The 17,890-nt window shown below is 53.3% G+C and overlaps 1 protein-coding gene across 2 annotated transcripts in view; it reads right to left on the bottom strand.

Moving 5' to 3' along the window:
- The window catches only part of CACNG4 (calcium voltage-gated channel auxiliary subunit gamma 4), a 60,573-nt gene that overhangs the window by 3,447 nt on the left and 39,236 nt on the right, over window positions 1-17,890 (bottom strand). For both annotated transcript variants that reach the window (XM_021670875.2, XM_064369217.1), the window contains exons 2-3: window positions 7,456-7,539; window positions 529-669 (exon numbers count right to left, since the gene is read on the bottom strand). In XM_021670875.2, coding sequence (XP_021526550.1) covers window positions 529-669; window positions 7,456-7,539 — 225 coding nt within the window. The remainder of the gene's footprint in view (window positions 1-528; window positions 670-7,455; window positions 7,540-17,890) is intronic.

Here is a 17,890-nt window from a genome sequence, read left to right as displayed (position 1 = left end):
TTTTGAAGGGCACAATCCAGTGGCATTTGGTGCTTTCACAGGGTCGTGCAAGCATCCAAAGTGTTTCTGTCACCCCAACAGGAAGCCCTGTTCAGCAGCTGTTCCTCATTCTCACCAAAGTCAGCTGTCCCCCGTCAGCTAGTCAGTGGCAGAGTGAGGTCACAGTCAGTGCTGGAGCCCTGAAGGTGGTTCTGTGGATGCCGTGGATCACGAACATCCCTCTCGGCCCAGCCGCACTTCCTTTTGCGGTGACAGAAATGTTTTGGATGTTTGCACAACGTTGTGAAAGCACCAAGTGCCACTGGATTGTGCCCTTCAAGAGAGTTACTTTTATCTTGCATGAATTTCACTTCAATTTCACTTCCTGAACACCAGGACTTTACAAGTCACTTGAGTGTGCGGCGAAGTTATGTCTGCATTCCCTCAAGGAGGCACACTCCCCGGCAGTGGGGACCATGCGAAGCAGGCACTCCCGTGTCCCCAGCCCCTGGCCCAGCATCAGCCCGGGCGGGCGGGCCGGCGGCTCACCTGCGGCCACGAAGAGGATGCCGGCGCTGAGGACGATGTTGTTCTTGCGGCTGTAGATCCTGCCGGCGCCGATGCACAGGCCCCCCAGCAGAAGCAGGATGGTGCTGAGGATGGGGAAGACGCTGGAGGCTCGTACGATGCCTGGCCGGGGAGGTGGGGGCACAAAGCAGAGGACAGTGAGATCGGCTGCCCTTCCGGGCATGGCTGCATATGTCTCCCAGGAACCTTGCAGCTCCAGGCCCTTCCCTGGGATTTGAGATTCCCATCGGGACCTGGAGACTCGAGGTGGGCCAGGGCCTGGGGCCAGCTCGGGGCCATTGGATCAGATGCAAGTGGGGGCTCCAGACCTGCACTTCACCCTGGAGTCACATCTGTCTACCTCTTGCTTAGTCTTTCCCTGGAAGTGGGCACCAGGGAGGCCACAGTAACAGCCGTGAAAGCACCAAACCACATCACATTTCTGTGACACTGCAAAACCAGCTAAGCCCTTGCATGAACGTGATCTCTGTGAAGCCCCTGGAAGGCTGGGGAGCAGTGTCCACAAAGGGGGGCCCTGGTCAGTGGTTGAGGGCACAGGCATCGGCATTAGGTGGGTCTGGGCGCGGGCCCTGCTGTGACATGCTGGCTGTGCACCTTGGCCAATCACTTTCACTCTCCAAAACTCAGCTTCCCGTCTGTGGCATGAGGTTCCTCATAGCACCAATGTCCTATGTAAGGTGCATAGCACTGGGCCTGGCCATTCAATACCTTCATCATCATCATCATCATCCCCAAGGTGACAGACAAGGGCCTGGGACCTCACGACTGGCCTGAAGTCGCAGGGGTGGTGTGGCTGGGCCGAGAGGGATGCTCGTGACCCACAGTGTCCACAGAGCCACCTCTGTAGCCCTGACACCAGGGCTTTGCCACTGACTAACCTCACTCTGCCACCGACCAGCTGACTGGGGACAGCTGACTTTGTGACCACCTCAGTCTCCTTTTATAACTTGGGGATAGTTATACCTAACTGTAGGGAGCTGAATTGTGGCCTCCCTCGAATACATCTACATCTTAACCTTTAGGACCTGCGAATTGATCTTATTTAGAAAAAGGGTCTTGGCTGGGTGCGGTGGCTCACGCGTGTAATCCCAGCGCTTTGGGAGGCTGAGGCAGGCGAATCACCTGAGGTCAGGAGATCCAGACCAGCCTGGGCAATATGGTGACACTCTGTCTCTACTAAAAATACAAAAGAAATTATCCAGGCGTGGTAGCGCTCCCCTGTAATCCCAGCTACTCGGGAGGCTGAGAGGCAGGAGAATCGCTTGAACTCGGGAGGTGGAGGTTGTAGTGAGCCGAGATTGTGCCATTGCCCTCCAGCCTGTGTGACAAGAGCAAGATTTTGTCTCAAAAAAAATAATATTAAAAAGGAAAAGGGTCTTGCAGATGTGACTCAGTTAAGAATCTCAAGCTGAGATCATCTGGGATGAATCTGGTGGGCCCTAGATCCAGTGACGAGCGTCCTTATAAGAACCTGATAGGAAGAGAAGACGCAGAGGAGAAGGGCTGTGAAGATGGAGGCAGACACCCAATGGTGCTGCCATGAGCCAAGGAAAGCTGGAAGAGGAAGGGTCCTCCCCCAGAGCCTTCAGAGAAAGCAGGGTCCCCAACACCTTGACTCTGGGCTTCTGGCTTCCACACCATGACCGTGAATTTCTGTTTCAAGTCACGCAGTTTGTGATCATTTGTTACAGCGGCCCTGGGAAGTGAACATGCCCCACTGGAGGGTCACCATGAGAAAATGTCAAGCACCCAGTAGGGGCTTAGGGTGCCCCTCTTCCAGCGTCTGGGGTGGGAGGAAGGTCAGAGGGAGGGAAGGGAGACTTGGGAAAGGGAAGCGCAGAGCTCGGCCTTTCCCGAGCACCTGCTGTCTTCCAGCCCCTCGGCTGGGCTGTGTAGACCCTTGGTGGCCACCGCAGGGGACAGTGAGTCGGGCCGCACTGGCAGGCGTCGCCCTCCCCAGCCGGCTGAGCTGGTGTCAGGGCTGTCAGCCTCTGAAGGCAGGGTTTGTCTCCTTTTTTGTGAACGCATCAGTGTGTGCTCTTGCTTCACAGAGCAGGGATTGTCTGGGGCATTAAAGGCAGTTCTTCTCTCCGGCGCCTCCTCCTCTCCGATTCCTTCTGGCAGGAGTGGGCTCTGGGATGAAGTTTCCTGTGTGTTTCTGAAATGTGCCTCTGAGCTGTGCTGGCCAGAAAAGTTGGGGTCAGTCATCCCCTTCCCCTCAGCCCCCACAATGCCCTCCCTCGTTCTGCAGACAGGTCAGAGGAGTCCGAGAGAAGGAAGTCCATCCAGCACTTTGGGAGGCTGAGGTGAATGGTTCACCTGAGGTCAGGAGCTCAAGACCAGCCTGGTCAACATTGTGAAACCCCATCTCTCCTAAAAATAGAAAAATTAGCTGGATATAGTGGCGGTTCCTATAGTCCCAACTACTTGGGAGGCTGAGGCATGAGAATGGCTTGAACCTGGGAGGTGGAGTTTGCAATGAGCCAAGACTGGGCCATTGCACTCCAGCCTGGGCAACAGAGCGAGACTCCATCTTCAAAGAAAAAAAAAAAAGCCCAGTCCAGCTGCTCTGAAATCACTGGATGCCCAGGCTTCACTCAAAGCAATCCATCCTGCTCAGGTAAGACACACAAGCACCAATCCCTTGCCACATGGACTCATTCCTGAGCTGTGGATGTGCAGATGCCAGCTGGGATTGCCACAGACAGTGGTGCAGGCCGGGCACAGCACAGGTGGCTAAGGGGTGGAGGGATGAGCGAGGCTGAAGTCCAGCTCATGCCCTGCTGGCCATATCAAGCCCTGCCAGAGGGTCTGCATCCGCCAGGAGACAAGATACTTCCTTCTAACTCACCCCTGGGCACACTGTGGACTCCCAGCAGCCCCGACACCAGCGCCCCACAGCCTGGCACAGAAGTTATCCACCTAACTGGGAATGCAGACCTGAAGAAGGACACCAGGCCCAGGGCAAGGTGGGCAGAAACCCCTGGGACCAGCAGGACCTGTGAAAGAGAAGGCAGGTAGGCTGTGAGGTGGTGACCCTTTCAAATCTTGGGCTGTGAATCTGCAAATCGGCAGGGACACTGTAAGAGCTCAGAGGCCTTCAGGGGGTTCTGTAACAAACAACACAAGCCTGGCTTCTCTGAAAGGCTCCAGGATGCATGGCTGGGGCTGAGTTCCTTCCTGAATTGTCAAAGGCTAGATGCGAGCAGCATAGCCTTGGGACTGCCAGGGTTGGTGCTCTGCACCTGCCTGAAACAGGCCTCCTGCAGGCAGCCCCACCATGGAAGCTTCTGTTGCCTTCTCCAAAACCCCCATTCGCCACCGGAAGGCAGAGCCCTGTTTTCCTTGCTGTTGTTCTCCATGAGTCTAATACAGTGATTGGCACATAGTAGGCCCACAGTAACATTTTTTTTTTTAAGAGATGGGGTTTGCTCTGTCATGCAGGCTGGAGTGTGGTGGCACGATTATGGCTCACTGCAGCCTCAACTTCCTTGGCTCGTCATCCTCCCACCTCAGCCTCCTGAGTAGCTAGGACTGGAGGCACGTGCTATCATGTCTGGCTCATTTATTTTTATTTTTTGTAGAGACAAGGTCTCACTATGTTGACCAGGCTGGAACTCCTGGCCTCAAGTGATCTTCCTGCCTTGACTTCCTAAAGTGCTGGGATTACAGGAGTGAACCACTGCACCTGGCTGTAATAACTTGTTCAATGAATGAATAAACAAGCTCTCATGAACCCTCATTTCTTGCAAACATCAGCCTCCAGGGACCTCCCTCCTGTGCTTCTACATATTTTGGGGAGCCAAAGTCTGGACAGAGACCAGAAGACGAAATATTAGAAATCAGGGTGGCCCTGGAAACACATGCCAGGTGCCTGTGGTGACCATGACCTTGGCCTGTCTCTGAAAGTTGCTCAGCCCCTCTGGGCTCCAAACTCACAGGCACCTGCACTCTGGAGATAAAAGATGATCAAAGGCACGTGCAGAGCTTGGTTTTAGGGCCAGATATCCCTGTTTCTGCAGCCACTGAGTAGAAAAACACCTCCCTGTGGGGAAGTCAGTTCAGCCCCACCCCGCCCTGGCTCCTGCCAGCAGCTGAGACCACAGGCCCGAAAGCCGTCAAGCTGTCTCTTCCACGTGCATCTCTGCGCTTGTTAATGAACCTGGCTGCTTTCCCCACAGCGTACGCTTAAGGAGAACATGGCCTTCCCCAATGAGCTCTAATTGCGGTCGTGCTGTCACCTTCATTTTATCTGGGAAAATCACTCTGCAGCCCTCCCCGCCTCAAGCCCTCCCCAGAGGACCTGCAACGACTCACTCGTTTTTTGTTGTTTTTTTTTTCCTCTTCCAGACCCTCACTCCACACTTACCCAACCTGCCCTGAGCCCCAGGAAGCTGACTGTGAGGCCTGAATCCTTGGGCTTCTGCCTCTGGCCTAAGGGTGTCGGTGAGGGAGTTCTGCTGGGCTGCGGGTGAAGGGGCGGCATTCATTCCTTCCTGACGGCCACAGGAGAAATCCCCCATGCCTGCCCCCTCACCTGACCAGCCTGAGGAGCGTAAGGGCTCCCGGCTGTTGCTGGCCCCGGGAGCTCGCCAGCCCTGGTGGATTTCCCTTCACTTCACCCACACATTTGTAAATGTCCTTCTGTAAACATCCTTCATTCACCCTGTTTGAGTACAGCATCTCCCTCCTGCTGGGAGATGGGGAAGCCATGTGGGCTACTGCATCTTGAGGCCGATCCAGAAAGAGACCGGAGAGCTCAGGGACCATGAGTGGGACAGAGACAGGTGAGTAAAGAACAGCCAGCGCCAATGCCCAGAACCTCAGGGGAGCTCCAGTGGGAAATGGAGAGGGACGGTTGGTTTCTACAATGCCTGCTTCTTTATAGTCCCAGGATTGGGCCATGGGCACTTCTACCCCTAGAATTTTAAGAACCACCTGATTGTCCTGGATTGGGCAGAGAAGGGCAGATTCTGAGTCAGGGTTGACTATCTGTTTTTTTTTTTTTTTTTTTTTTTTTTTTGAGATGGAGTCTTGCTCTGTCGCCAGGCTGGAGTGCATGGCACAATTTTGGCTTACTGCAACCTCCTCCTCCTGGGTTCAAGCGATTCTCCTGCCTCAGCCTCCCAAGTGGCTGGGACTACAGGTGCCCACCACCACACCCAGCTGATTTTTGTATCTTTAGTAGAGGTGGGGTTTCGCCATATTGGCCAGGCTGGTCTGGAACTCTTGACCTCAAATGATCCACCCACCTTGGTCGCCCAAAGTGCTGGGAGATTACAGGCGTGAGCCACCATTCCCGGCCAGGGTTGATTTTCAATTGAGCCATCCCAACTAGGCTGAGCACCAAGGACCTCTGTAGATGGTTGTGCAGGCATGCACTGTACGACTGGAGGGATATTCATACATAATTTATGGATGTGACATCCCTTGAGTTGTGCAGTGTGCAACCTGCACAACTATCTCTGGTGGCCCTGGGGGAATCTCATTTGCTTGGTTCAGTGTGGGCCCCCAGTAAGCAGACCAGAGCATAGGCAGGAGGAGGAAGAAGTGAGAGAGGAAGGATGGGAGGCAGAGCTGTGGCCAAATTATTTCACGTTCTGGGCCTGGTCGCAGCAGCCTGACACTGCCCCAGGCTCCATGGGAACCGCGTGCTGTTCTATTTCACCAGATGACTCAGAATCAAAATCTTTTCTCTTAGAATGAAAGATCCATAACCAGGTGCAGAGTGAATTGTGCTCTCTCTGAGGGCGCTGGTATCAATTCTCCATCAGCAAGGCTGGGCCCGAGCCCCAGGGGTGCTGCTGTGAGCTGCTCTTTGTGTGTTTTGCTAACGTAGAGGGGAAAATGACTCCAAAACGGTGCTATCTTTCCATTTCCCAGGCTCCTCCCCGGCTGCCCACGGATGAGAGCTGGACTCAGTGTGGGGGCTGGGTTTGTCATTTGGGGTTGAGCTTGTGCTGTGACTTCTGGGCTTCAGTCTGGGGACCCTACGCAGCCACTGGACCCAGGAGCTGGTGGGGGCTCCCAGGCAGCCCACGGACAGAGGTGTTGCTGCAAAGACCTCAGGACCACGCATCAGAGGCTGCCCCCAGCACCTTCCTCACCTTCTCCCCTGGGTCTCCCAGCGCCCCATGAGGCCGTCTCGGCGTGTGACTATATCTGAGTTTTCAAGACTGGAATGGAAGACAGTGTGCAGGCCCCAGTGTGCTTGGGGTGCCACACCCCTCAGGGATGCCCAGCCTGGGCAGAGCCTGCATCTTTTTTCTTTTTTGAGACTTAGTCTCTCTTTGTCACCCAGGCTGGAGTGCAGTGGCACGATCTTGGCTCACTGCAAACTCCACCTCCCGGGTTCAAGCAATTCTCTGCCTCAGCCTCCCAAGCAGCTGGGATTACAGGTGTTTGCCACCTCGCCTGGCTATTTTGTATTTTTAATAGAGATGGGGTTTCACCATCTTGGCCAGGCTGGTCTTGAACTCCTGACCTCATGATCCACCTGCCTCGGCCTCCCAGAGTGCTGGGATTATAGGTGTGAGCCACCGCGCTCAGTCACAGAGCCTATATCTTTCATCTCCCTTGCCCCAGCCCCAGCTCCAGCCCATCAGTAACTCCGAAGCCTGCCACACCCAGCGCCTCTCTGCTCAGGCCTCAGTCTCCCCGGGGCACAGGCCTCTCAGCCAAATAACCCTATTGAGATACCCAGCATGTCATGGCAGTGATGAGCAAAACTCCATCCTCTGAACTCTGAAGTCTGAATAAGGAAGAGAGCGAGCGGACCATCCCGAGAAAACCACCCTCTCCACGCCCCGTGTCTCCCTTTCCTCCAGCCGCCTTCCCCCACCCTCTCCCCTCCCCACAGAAGGCAAGTGCAGGCTTCCTGACACTCACGGAGGAGGTACTCCGAGCTGTCGTGGTCGTAGTCATTGTCCTCTGGGAAGTGATTGATCCGGAAGCAGTGCCCTTTATAGATCCCTGGAAGGAACAAGGGGAAAGGAACACTGTCAGTGCTGTGTGGGTTCACTCGCTCATTCACTCCAGACACGGCTGCTGAGTGTGTGAGCCTCGGTGCAGGCCCTGGGGACAGGCAGAGAAGCAAGGCAGGCTCCAGCGTCCCAGTCTGGTGGGGGCACAGGAGAGACACACAGAGAGCGACTACACAGGGAGAGATGTGCCCCAAAAGTGACCCTAGTTATGGTCAAAGGGTGGACGCGCGTGAGAGTAACAGGACCCGGCACGCATCACCATTCAGACAAGAGGTGCCAGGCGAGCTGCCCTGGGCAAGCAGGAGGTCGGATCCCTCTACCCAAGGGACTCTTAGATACATCTTGAAAAAACCAAAAACAAAGAATTTGCCCACTGGGAATGGGGCACAGGGGGCTTTCCAGCAGAGGAGTGAGACATGCGAAGGCAAGGGTGACATCTGTCTGTCTGTGTCTTTCTCTCTCTTAAACCATAGTTACGGCTGGGCGCGGTGGCTCACACCTGTAATCCCACCAGTTTGGGAGGCTGAGGAGGGCGGATTGCTGGAGCCCAGGAGTTTGAGACCAGCCTGGGCAACATGATGAAACCCCTTTTCTACTGAAAGTACAACAATTAGCTGAATGTGGTGGGGGCACTTGTAATCCCAGCTATTTGGGAGGCTGAGGTGGGAGGATTGCTTGAGCCCGGGAGGTGGAGGTTGCAGTGAACTGAGATCACACCACTGCACTCCAACCTGGGCAACAGAGCCAGACCCTGTCTCAAACACACTCAGAAAACCACAGTTATGGTGACTCCTTCCTGAGTGTGCAGATTCCACTGCCCCCACTCAACGTGATTGAAGGAAGAGAAGATGGAGCAAGAGAAACTTCCAGAAGGGCTGAGACCATCTCCTGCTTGGTTTCTTCCTCCCTACTCTGAGAACTGGCTCTCATGGGGTCGGGGGGGCCGTAACCCCTGGGTAGCTTAGCAATGCAGGACAGGCCACTCCTCCCTTCCAGAATCTTCCACCTTGTTCTCCTAGTCCTCTGCCTCCCTGAAATCTGAGAATGCCCACCACAGAACTGGACCTTGGTTGACAGGGGCACAGGGTGTTGCTGTGTCGTCCCCTCTGTGCCAGACAGCCCCTTCCCCCGGCTCAGCCTCCACTCCTGCAGCCCGGGAGCCACAGGTTCATCTTGACACCCAAGTGTTCCGTGCTGGGGCTGTTTACAGCTGGGGCCAATTCCTTTTCTGCAGCGGATGCAAGCTCGTCCCCCGACCTCCTGGCCTTGGTCAATCAGGAGCACAGTCCTGGCGGCAGGGTCCAAGTGTACATCCAGCTCTCAGTGCTTCCAAGCAGGAGAGGCCCCGGGTCAGCTGGGAGCACGCCGCCCTTCCACTTGGTCACCACGTTGCTGGTTACCAGCTGCCGCCCCCAAGCTCTTTCCTCCATTGGGCCCCTTCAGCTACCTCCAAGGAGCTGGGGTGCACAGTGACAACCCAGCTTCCCGAAGGTCTCTGGGTCCCAGGGGCCAGAGGTGGGGAGGCAGAGGGAGGGTCTCAGAGGTGATGCTGGGCGTGTCCTCTGTGTGGGATCCATCATGAAAAACGTAGTTATCAACCTCCCAGTCCTCATCTGGAGAATGGGCAGAGCCACAGCCATTATCTCTTGGGGCTCTTAGGAGAAATACACCACGTGGTACTTGAAAGGTACTTAGGGTGATTCTTGGCCCATGGTGGTGACTCAGAGTTGGGGGGTCACTGCTGTTGGATCTAGCAATCACCCACACTCGCTCCTTCATGAGTGGCTGAATTGGTGGAGAACCATGAGGGTTTGTGAGCAAGAGGAAGGAACACCAAGACAGGGTGGCCTCAGGGTGGTGGGGATGGAGAGGCCAGAGTCGGCCGGCCACACTCGCCCCCCACTCCTGGCTCTCACACGGCAGGCTCAGAATGTTCCTGGAGACCTGGAGTAGGCATTTTCCCAGCCGTGGGTGGGTGAGACGAAGCTCTTCGCTGGACCTCCCCTCCCGCCTCCCCCTCCCCCTCCCCCTCCCCCTCCCCCTCCCCCTCCCCCTCCCCCTCCCCCTCCCCTCCCCGTCCCCCTCCCCCTCCCCCTCCCCCTCCCCCTCCCCCTCCCCCACACACTTATTTTGGGCTACTTCATGGGTCTATGCAAAACCACCAAGTCACGTATGCATGTTGGGACAAGTGACAATAAGAGGTTGAAAAAGAAAAAGGAGTCTCTCTTTCCGGATTTGCTCTTCGGTGGAAGGCTGCCAAGTCCACTCTGTGTCTTTCAGACCCTCTGGTGCACGCCCTTCCACGTACACACGCGTGGGGTTCCGCCCATCTTTAAACATTTACACTTGTCTTGAAATAACTGTAGAATCACGTGCCATTGTTAGAAATAATACTGGAAGCATCCACGTCACCTTTATACTCAGTTTCTCCCCATGACAACATCGTGCAAAACTGTAGTCCAATATCACCAGCAGGACACTGACATTGACACCACCAGGATACAGAACATCGTCACTGCCAGGAGCCCCCATGCTGCCCTCACGTAGCTGCACCCACGCCCTCCTGCCCGTCCCCTCCCTGCCCCGAGGCAGCCAGGAATATGTTCTCCATGTCAATAGTTTAGTCACTTTGGAGACGCTCCTACAAATGGAATCATACAGCCTGTACGCTTTGGGGACCAGCTGTTCTCACTCAGCATTACCGCCTCGGGATGCGTCCGAGCTCTCGTGCGGATCAATGGTTTGCTCCGTGTTATTTCTGAGTGGAATTCTGCAGCACGGACGTGGCATTGTTTGTTTCATCATTCACCCGCCGAGGGACACCTGTTGTTTCCAGCTATTACTAACAAGGAGGTGGAGAAGGGCATGCGTTGTCTTTGGCCCCGGGGAGCGTGAATGAGATTGTTCTCTGCCCCTAGAGCCAAGAATCTGGAATATTTCCCCTAAACATCCTCTCTGGGTTAAACACCTTCAGTCATTTCTTTTTTTATGCTGGAGACCTTTATTAAAAGTCTGGTAATCCTTGATTGTCTTTTTTTTTGAGACAGCGTTTCGCTCTGTTGCCTAGGCTGGAGTGCAGTAGTGCCCTTTCGGCTCACTGCAACCTCCGCCTCCCTGGTTCAAGTGATTCTTCTGCCTCAGCCTCCCGAGTAGCTGAGATTTCACAGGCGCTGGCCACCACACCCAGCTAATTTTTGTATTTTTAGTAGAGATGGGGTTTCACCATGTTGGCCAGGCTGGTCTCAAACTCCTGACCTCAGGAAATCCATCTGCCTTGGCCTCCCAAAGTGCTGGGATTACAGGTGTAAGCCACCATGCCTGGCTGAGAAAGCCATTTTCAATCCACTTCACATGTGTTCGCTCTCCACAAATGGGCACTTGCTGTGCTATCTATTAAGTGATAGGTGGCTAACTGTGAGCTCCTGACTGGCTGGGCTGCAGGAATGCTGAGGTGGTGAGGTGGACACAGGGGTCGCTGGGCTGTGCTCCCAGAGACACTGTGGTCTTTGCCTTCCCGAGGGCCAGGAGACCACTCACGTGAGACTTTTTTAGCCACTCAGCCTCAGGCGAGTTACTACTTCATCTAGAAAACCTAGGAATTGGGCCAGAGGGAGACGGTCCTGCCTGAAGATTCTATGACAATTTTGTAAAGAACAGGCACAGTGATGTGTACACACGTGCATATCCCTTCATTTGCACATATCATGGGCCACTTTCATTACAAGTATATTTCTTTCCTTTTTTTCTTTTTTTGAGATAAGTCTTGCTCTGTCTCCCAGGCTGGAGTGCAATGGCACGGTCTTGTTTCACTGCAACCTCTGACTCCTGGGTTCAAGCAATTCTCCTGCCTCAGCCTGCCAAGTAGCTGGGACTACAGGTGTGCACCAACATGCCTGGCTGATTGCTGTATTTTTAGTAGAGATAGGGTTTCACCACGTTGGCCAGGCTGGTCTCGAATTCCTGACCTCAGGTGATCCACCCGCCTCGGCCTCGCAAAGTGCTGGGTTTACAGGCATGAGCCATTGTGCCCGGCCTCATTAAAAGTATATTTCTATGGGCACAGGAAGCATCTGGAAAGAAATATCCCAAAATGTGTCCAGTGTTTTATTTCTGAGTGATAATGAGTGAAATAAATTTTTCTTCTTTACATTCCTCTGTGTTTTCTGACTTTTCTACAGTATCTGAAAATGAACCAATAAAAGTAAGAAAAGAGACCAGATTCTTTGATTCCGAGTGAAAACGAGACGGTGGGTCTGAAATGATAGCAGATGCACTTGGACATGGGATCTGGGAGCAAAGTGTGAACCCCAGGGGCTGGAGGGGGTGTGGGTGGCATTTCAGCCTCTCCCTCCATGACCTTTCTGAAGGTCATGCCCTGGGGTCATGTCTCCAAGTACAGTTGAATGACAAACCCCCAGGACCCAATGGGTTCCAGGGACATAGGAACAGTGGAAGAGTCCAGGCAAACGGGGTGAGCCAGTCACCTTATGATCCACATCGGCGACACTAAGCCTTCATAAGGGCCACCTGAGGCCATTGTCATTAAGGGACTCCTGGAGAAGAGCATGTCAGAGGGCGACTTGCTAATGGCGATCATTCATGTAATCCTTTCTCACTTGCAATGCATATTCAAAAGCATGTCCTCATTTGATCCTCACAAACATTCACAGCTGCCATAGGCACCTACTGAGAGTGTACGGTCACCCTCTGTCCACCACATACCCCAGCCACACGGGGCTGCCGAGACCAGCTGTGTGCAGGTGGAAGCTGCTGACGCCTCAATTCAGCTGCACCAATTACTTCTTGCTTTCTGCTCGTGGCACTGAGTAAATTGCCTGCGGGAACTGCTCTGCACTTGGGCACGTGCGACTGGAAGTTTGAGGGATTACACCTGGGTGAAACCTTTGAGAGCGGATGGGATGGGAGCTGGTGGATAAAGGTCCGCAAACGCTGTCCCTTGGTGGGCAGTTCTAAAGTCTGTTCTACACTGCTTCTGAAGGGGTGGGTCCCAGCAGCACCAAGCCAGGTGATCACCACCAGCCAGGACACCCTTGCACTGGCTCTCCCCTCCCCCACGCCTGGTCCTTAGGATGGCCACCTAAGATACACCCCCTGCATGCCAGCCCTGAGCTCAGGCTACGACGAAGGCCAGACGTACTGCATGCAACAGCCCATTTCATCTCTGCAATAATGCTCCTTTGAAGAAGAAGGAAAGAGGCTTAGAGATGTCGAAAGACCTGCTTCCACAAGTCTCACTGCAGAACGATTAGGCATTCTACTCTGTGCTATAAAACTAAGCAGTTTTACATGTAGTCTTCTCTGCTACATTTGACAGAGAGGAAAGGGAGGCTCAGGGGACCCCTGGTCCCCTGCACATGGCACCCGGGAATCCAGCCTCCTGACTCCTTGTCCAGTGCCCCTCCCACACCGCCTTGACGCAGCCTTTCCAAGAACCCTCTATAGATGGGGCTGGGGCTCTACAGGTGGTGAGGCCCAGCTGGTCTTTCTCCCCAAGACAGAACAGGAAGCAAAACCAAATAGCCACCAGGAGCACCGGGTTAGCTCCAAGGAAACCTCTGTCAGGTGATGAAGGGCGAGGTATTGGGAGTCTCCAGGCCTCGGGAAAGAAGGCACCTCGGATTGGCTGGGGCTGTTTGGAGCCAGGGAGAAGGCGGCCCAGCAGGACAAGGCCCCTTTAGGATCTAGGAGGGGACAAATGTGGATAACAAGGAAAGAGAAGGAAAGATCGCAAGTAGAAGGTGATACTGAGCGGGACACTTCCTGTCCACTCATGCGTCACTCATTCATCCTCAACAGACTTTTACTGTTTGCTCAGCACTCAATCATTCACTGCTCAACAGTACTGTCACTATTTACTTATTTCATTCATTCATTCATTCATTCATTCATTCTTCAACAGCATTTTACAGAGCCCACAGCAATGTTCTAGGTGCTGGGGCTGCCAGTCTAAGTAAGACAGTCCTGGCCGTCGTGGAGCACTTATTCTGGTGCAGCAGGGCAGGGGGGCTGTTGACACAAGAAGACAAAATAAATGCATATCAGCATCATTTCAGGTGGCGCCATGTGTGAAGGCAGGGGCAGGGATCTGAGGCGTGTTTGGCTATGGACTCTTGTCCTAAAATTGTGGCGGAACTCAAAGCTGAGGTGATGAAGGTGTGGCGTCCACTTCCGGGAACACACACCCCCTGCGGGGGCTGCTCAGAACATCCCCCATCATCCCCACTGTCTCCAGGCAACACTAGAAGAGGAGAGGGATAGGAGCCCAGGGGCCAGAAAGGAACACCTACGGAGGCCACACAGACCAGAGAAGGCGGGTAGGGAGAAGACCACACCTGGGCCAAGTGTCCCGGCAACTTTGGTTGAATTATCTTAGGAACTGCAAAATAATCAAACAACATTTATTGTTCTAGAGCGCCATCAATGCGAACTTTACCACCATTTAAAGTGGCCATCGCCCGGCTACTCCACATTGGAGAGATCTCCCTGGACTGCACACTGTGAAAGGGGGTAGCTGTACGTGGGTCACAGCCCTGATCCAAGGGTTAAATGGACCATGTCTGTGTCTCAGAGAGGGGCACTCTGCAGGAGCTCAGAGCATGCCTGTCTCCCCGTCCTCCTGCCAATCATCTGCCATCACTGCCTCTCCTTGGGGTTTTCCCAGGGCTAGTCTGAGTCTGGCCCCCTCCCACACTGCCCCATTTCCACGGGAAGGACGGGCACAGCCTAGAAAGACTGGAGGGCTGAATGTTTCCAGGAGGATACAGACCATCCTGGAAATGACCTGGGACTTCATGGAGGAGGTGGGGAACTGAGGAGTAGCAGGACTTTAGCTGGGTTGATAGCTGATGGGGGTGTGAAGGAGCTCCATCCTCATAAGAATGACAGCAAATAGTCACTGTACTTAGCACCTGTGATGTACCAGGCACTATTTTGAACACCTGACATTTATTAACTTACTTAATCTTCATGCTAACCCTATAGGGTAGACAGGCTTACTAACACCCTTTGCTACTAAGCCCCCTAATTGGGATCTGAACCCAGGCTACCTGAGTTCAGAGTCTGTGCCCCTACACCGGGGAGGCAGAAGAACACAGAATGTTCTCAGAGCTTAAAGAAGCTCTGTGTGGCTTCAGCATGATAGGGAAGCACGTGTCCCCAACACTCCTTAGACTTAGTCTCTGGGGCTGAGGGTATTGGCTGATGCTTCAGGCTGCATTAATCCTTCACTAGCAGACAGAGTTGCTGGAGCACGGGAGATGGCAATCCAGGGCCCCACACTACTGGGACAGTGGGTAGTCAGGGAAGGTAGGCATGGGCACAAAGGCAGAGCTTGGCTGGGGTGGAAGGCTAGGATTTTTGAGAAGGGCTAATGTGTGTGTAGAAGGTACCACCATGTCTGATGCAAACAAAGGGACAGTTGGGGCAAAGGTGTGAAGGTTCCCAAGGTACAGCTGTCCTGGCGTGGTTGGGTAACAGTGATGGGGGGAGTGGAGGCAGAAGGAGCTGGGATGGGGTGCGGTCTGGCACGGTGGGCAGAGGACATGGGACTTTATTGCACAGTCTCCATGGTGGGGATGCTGTAGTCTGAATATTTGTGTCCCCCCGACCCCAAAATTCATATGCCAAAGTCCTGACCCTGAGGTGATGGTGTTAGAAGATGAAGGCTTTCAGAGGTGATTAGTGGAGCCCTCACGAATGTGACTAGAGTCCTTTTAAAAGAGACTCTGGAGAGCTCGTTTGTCCCTTCTACTATGTAAGAACACAGCAAGAAGGCACCGTCTCTAAACCAGGAAGTGGCCCTCGCCAGACACCAAATCTGCTGGCACCTTGATCTTGGACTTCCCAGCCTCCAGAACCGTGAGAAATAAATTTCTGTTGTAAGTCACACAATTTATAGTATTTTGTTATATACTCTCTCTCTCTCTCTCTCTATATATATATGTATATACACACACACTGTATTTTGTAGTCTGTTAGTAGCCAGAATGGATTAAGGGATGGGGTGACTTCAGGTTGGAAGGTCCTGGGAGGTCCCATTCTTAAAGAGAACTGCATGGGACAGGAGCAGCAAGGAGACGTAAAACCAAGAAACGCAGCCCAGCACAATGGCAAACAATGCTCTTGGTCTGGAGAGACCCTGGCCCCTGTCCTTGGACGTGGTTTCAGATGAGGGACTAGAGGCCAGGATGGAAGTGACTTGGCTAAGATCATTCCAGCACAGAGAGGCAGGGTGTATTAGTTTGCTGGGGTTACTTTAACGAAGTACCACACACTGGGGGATTTCATGAAAGACATGTATTGCTTCCCAGTTCTGGAGGCTTGAAGTCCAAGATCAAGGTGCTGATGGGGTTGGTTCCTCCTGAGGGCTGTGAGGGAGAAAGCTCTTCCGTAGCTCGACCTTGCTTCTGGTGTTTGTCGGTGACCTCTGGTGTTCCTTGGCTTGTAGAAGCTCGAGCTCCATCGCTGCCTTCTGTCCACATCACGTGCTCTCTGTGTGCATGTGTCTGTGTCCAAAGTCCTCCTTTTCATAAGGGCACCAGTCACACTGGATTAGGGCCCACTCTAAAGGCCTCATTTTTTTCTTTTTGAGACAGATTCTCACTCTGTCACCCAGGCTGGAGTGCAGTGGCGAGATCTCAGCCCACTGAAACTTCTGCCTCCAGGGTGCAAGCGATTCTCCTGCCTTAGGATTAAAGGCATGTGCCACCACACCTGGCTAAGTTTTGTTATTTTTAGTAGAGATGGGATTTCACCACACTGGCCAGGGTGGTCTCAAACTCCTGACCTCAAGTGATCTGCCCACCTCAGCCTCCCAAAGTGCTGGGATTACAGGCATGAGCCATCACATCCAGCCTCAAAAGTCCTCATTTGAACTTGATTACCTCTCTAAAGAGCGTGTCTTCAAATCAGGTTACATTCTGAGGTACTGGTGTTAGAACTTCAAAATAAGAATTTTTCAGTGGGGACGGAGTGGGTGCAATTTAACCCATAACCCAGGGTTCAGAGTAGATGCATTGGTCAGGCCCGCCAGCCAGTGCTCCAAGCTGCTGCTGACAAACTCAAGGCTCCTTGATTCTCCCACCTCTCAGCTCTTTGCCCAGCCCTGGCCCCTGCTCCCCATAATTCTCCCTCAGAGAGTCCCCTTGTAATTCCTCCACTCCCAAGTTGAGTGCCAAAGAAACCCCCTAATAACTGTGATTTCCTAATTGGCACACTCCAGTCTCCTACAGGCTGGCCTCTCTCCAGCTTCAGCGAGCCAGGCTGTTGGGAGACCTCTCTGTGGGTTCCTGCAGTGAAAACTCCAGGCATGGAGAAGCAGTCTGGGCTGGATCGGGCTTTCTCAGGGAGCCCTAGCTTTCTGGCCTGCTAGCGGCTCTCCATGAGACCCTGGTAAAACACTATGATCTTCGGTCCCTTCATCAAACTTACATTTGTTGAGTACCTGCTGTGTGCTAGATGCTGGGGACTCAGAGATACAGCAGAGCGTCTGCCTGCTAGAACCTGTTTCCTCTTCTTACTGTGTGCATGGCTTCGCTTGCAGTTAGAGGTGGCCTGTGACCCAGTTGTCCAATGGAAGGTGAGCTGAAGTGATGTGAGCCATTCCCAGACAAGGTTCAAGAGCAGTGGGGGTGCCCCTTCATCTCCACTCCCTTCCAACCTGCCACGGGATGAGAGAAGCCTGGGTCCCTGAATCACTCTGTGGAACACAGATGTCTGTTGAGAGGGCCACCCATTTGGATGGTTACATGAACAGGAAATGAACTCCTACTGTGTTTAAGGCATTATAATTTGGGCATATTTCTGTTAGCACAATAATCAGTAATACAAGAGGAGAACAAGATGGACACAGTCTCTGCCCTTCTGAAGCTTTCTGGTTCCATAGGCATTCAGTGAAGACTAAGGCAAGGGTTTAGAAGGAATCCAGAGTTTCCAACAGCACGTCCCTGAGGAGGCTGGCCCAGGCTGCAGAGTAGAGGACAGGGAAGCACTCCTCATCTGGAAAATGGGGGAAATATTTTTACAACCTTTTATATTTGAAGTGAGACCCATGTTGGTCAAGGCACCTTGACAAGGCTAACTCGTGATGATGTCATGAGTGTGAGTATACGGTTTCAAGTCCTCATTCCTCAGAGATGTCTTTAGACCAGACTCTGTTCCAATTAGAGTTAAGAGAGGGGCTAAAAATAATAAATTATTGCCATTCAGAGTCTGGGAAGTTTCTCTGGGCAAATGAGGATGACTATCACTGGTACCTGCTAAAAGATTCACACAGGCTCATTTCTTCTTTGATAGTTTAGAGTCATTGAGGTGCCTTGGGG

Source organism: Aotus nancymaae, unplaced genomic scaffold (assembly GCF_030222135.1).
Source record: "Aotus nancymaae isolate 86718 unplaced genomic scaffold, 86718_ANA_hifiasm-v0.15.2.pri h1tg000089l, whole genome shotgun sequence".
Taxonomy (NCBI): domain Eukaryota; kingdom Metazoa; phylum Chordata; class Mammalia; order Primates; family Aotidae; genus Aotus; species Aotus nancymaae.
The sequence above is the reverse complement of the archived record's forward strand: the minus strand, read 5'-3'. Positions and strand labels throughout refer to the sequence as shown.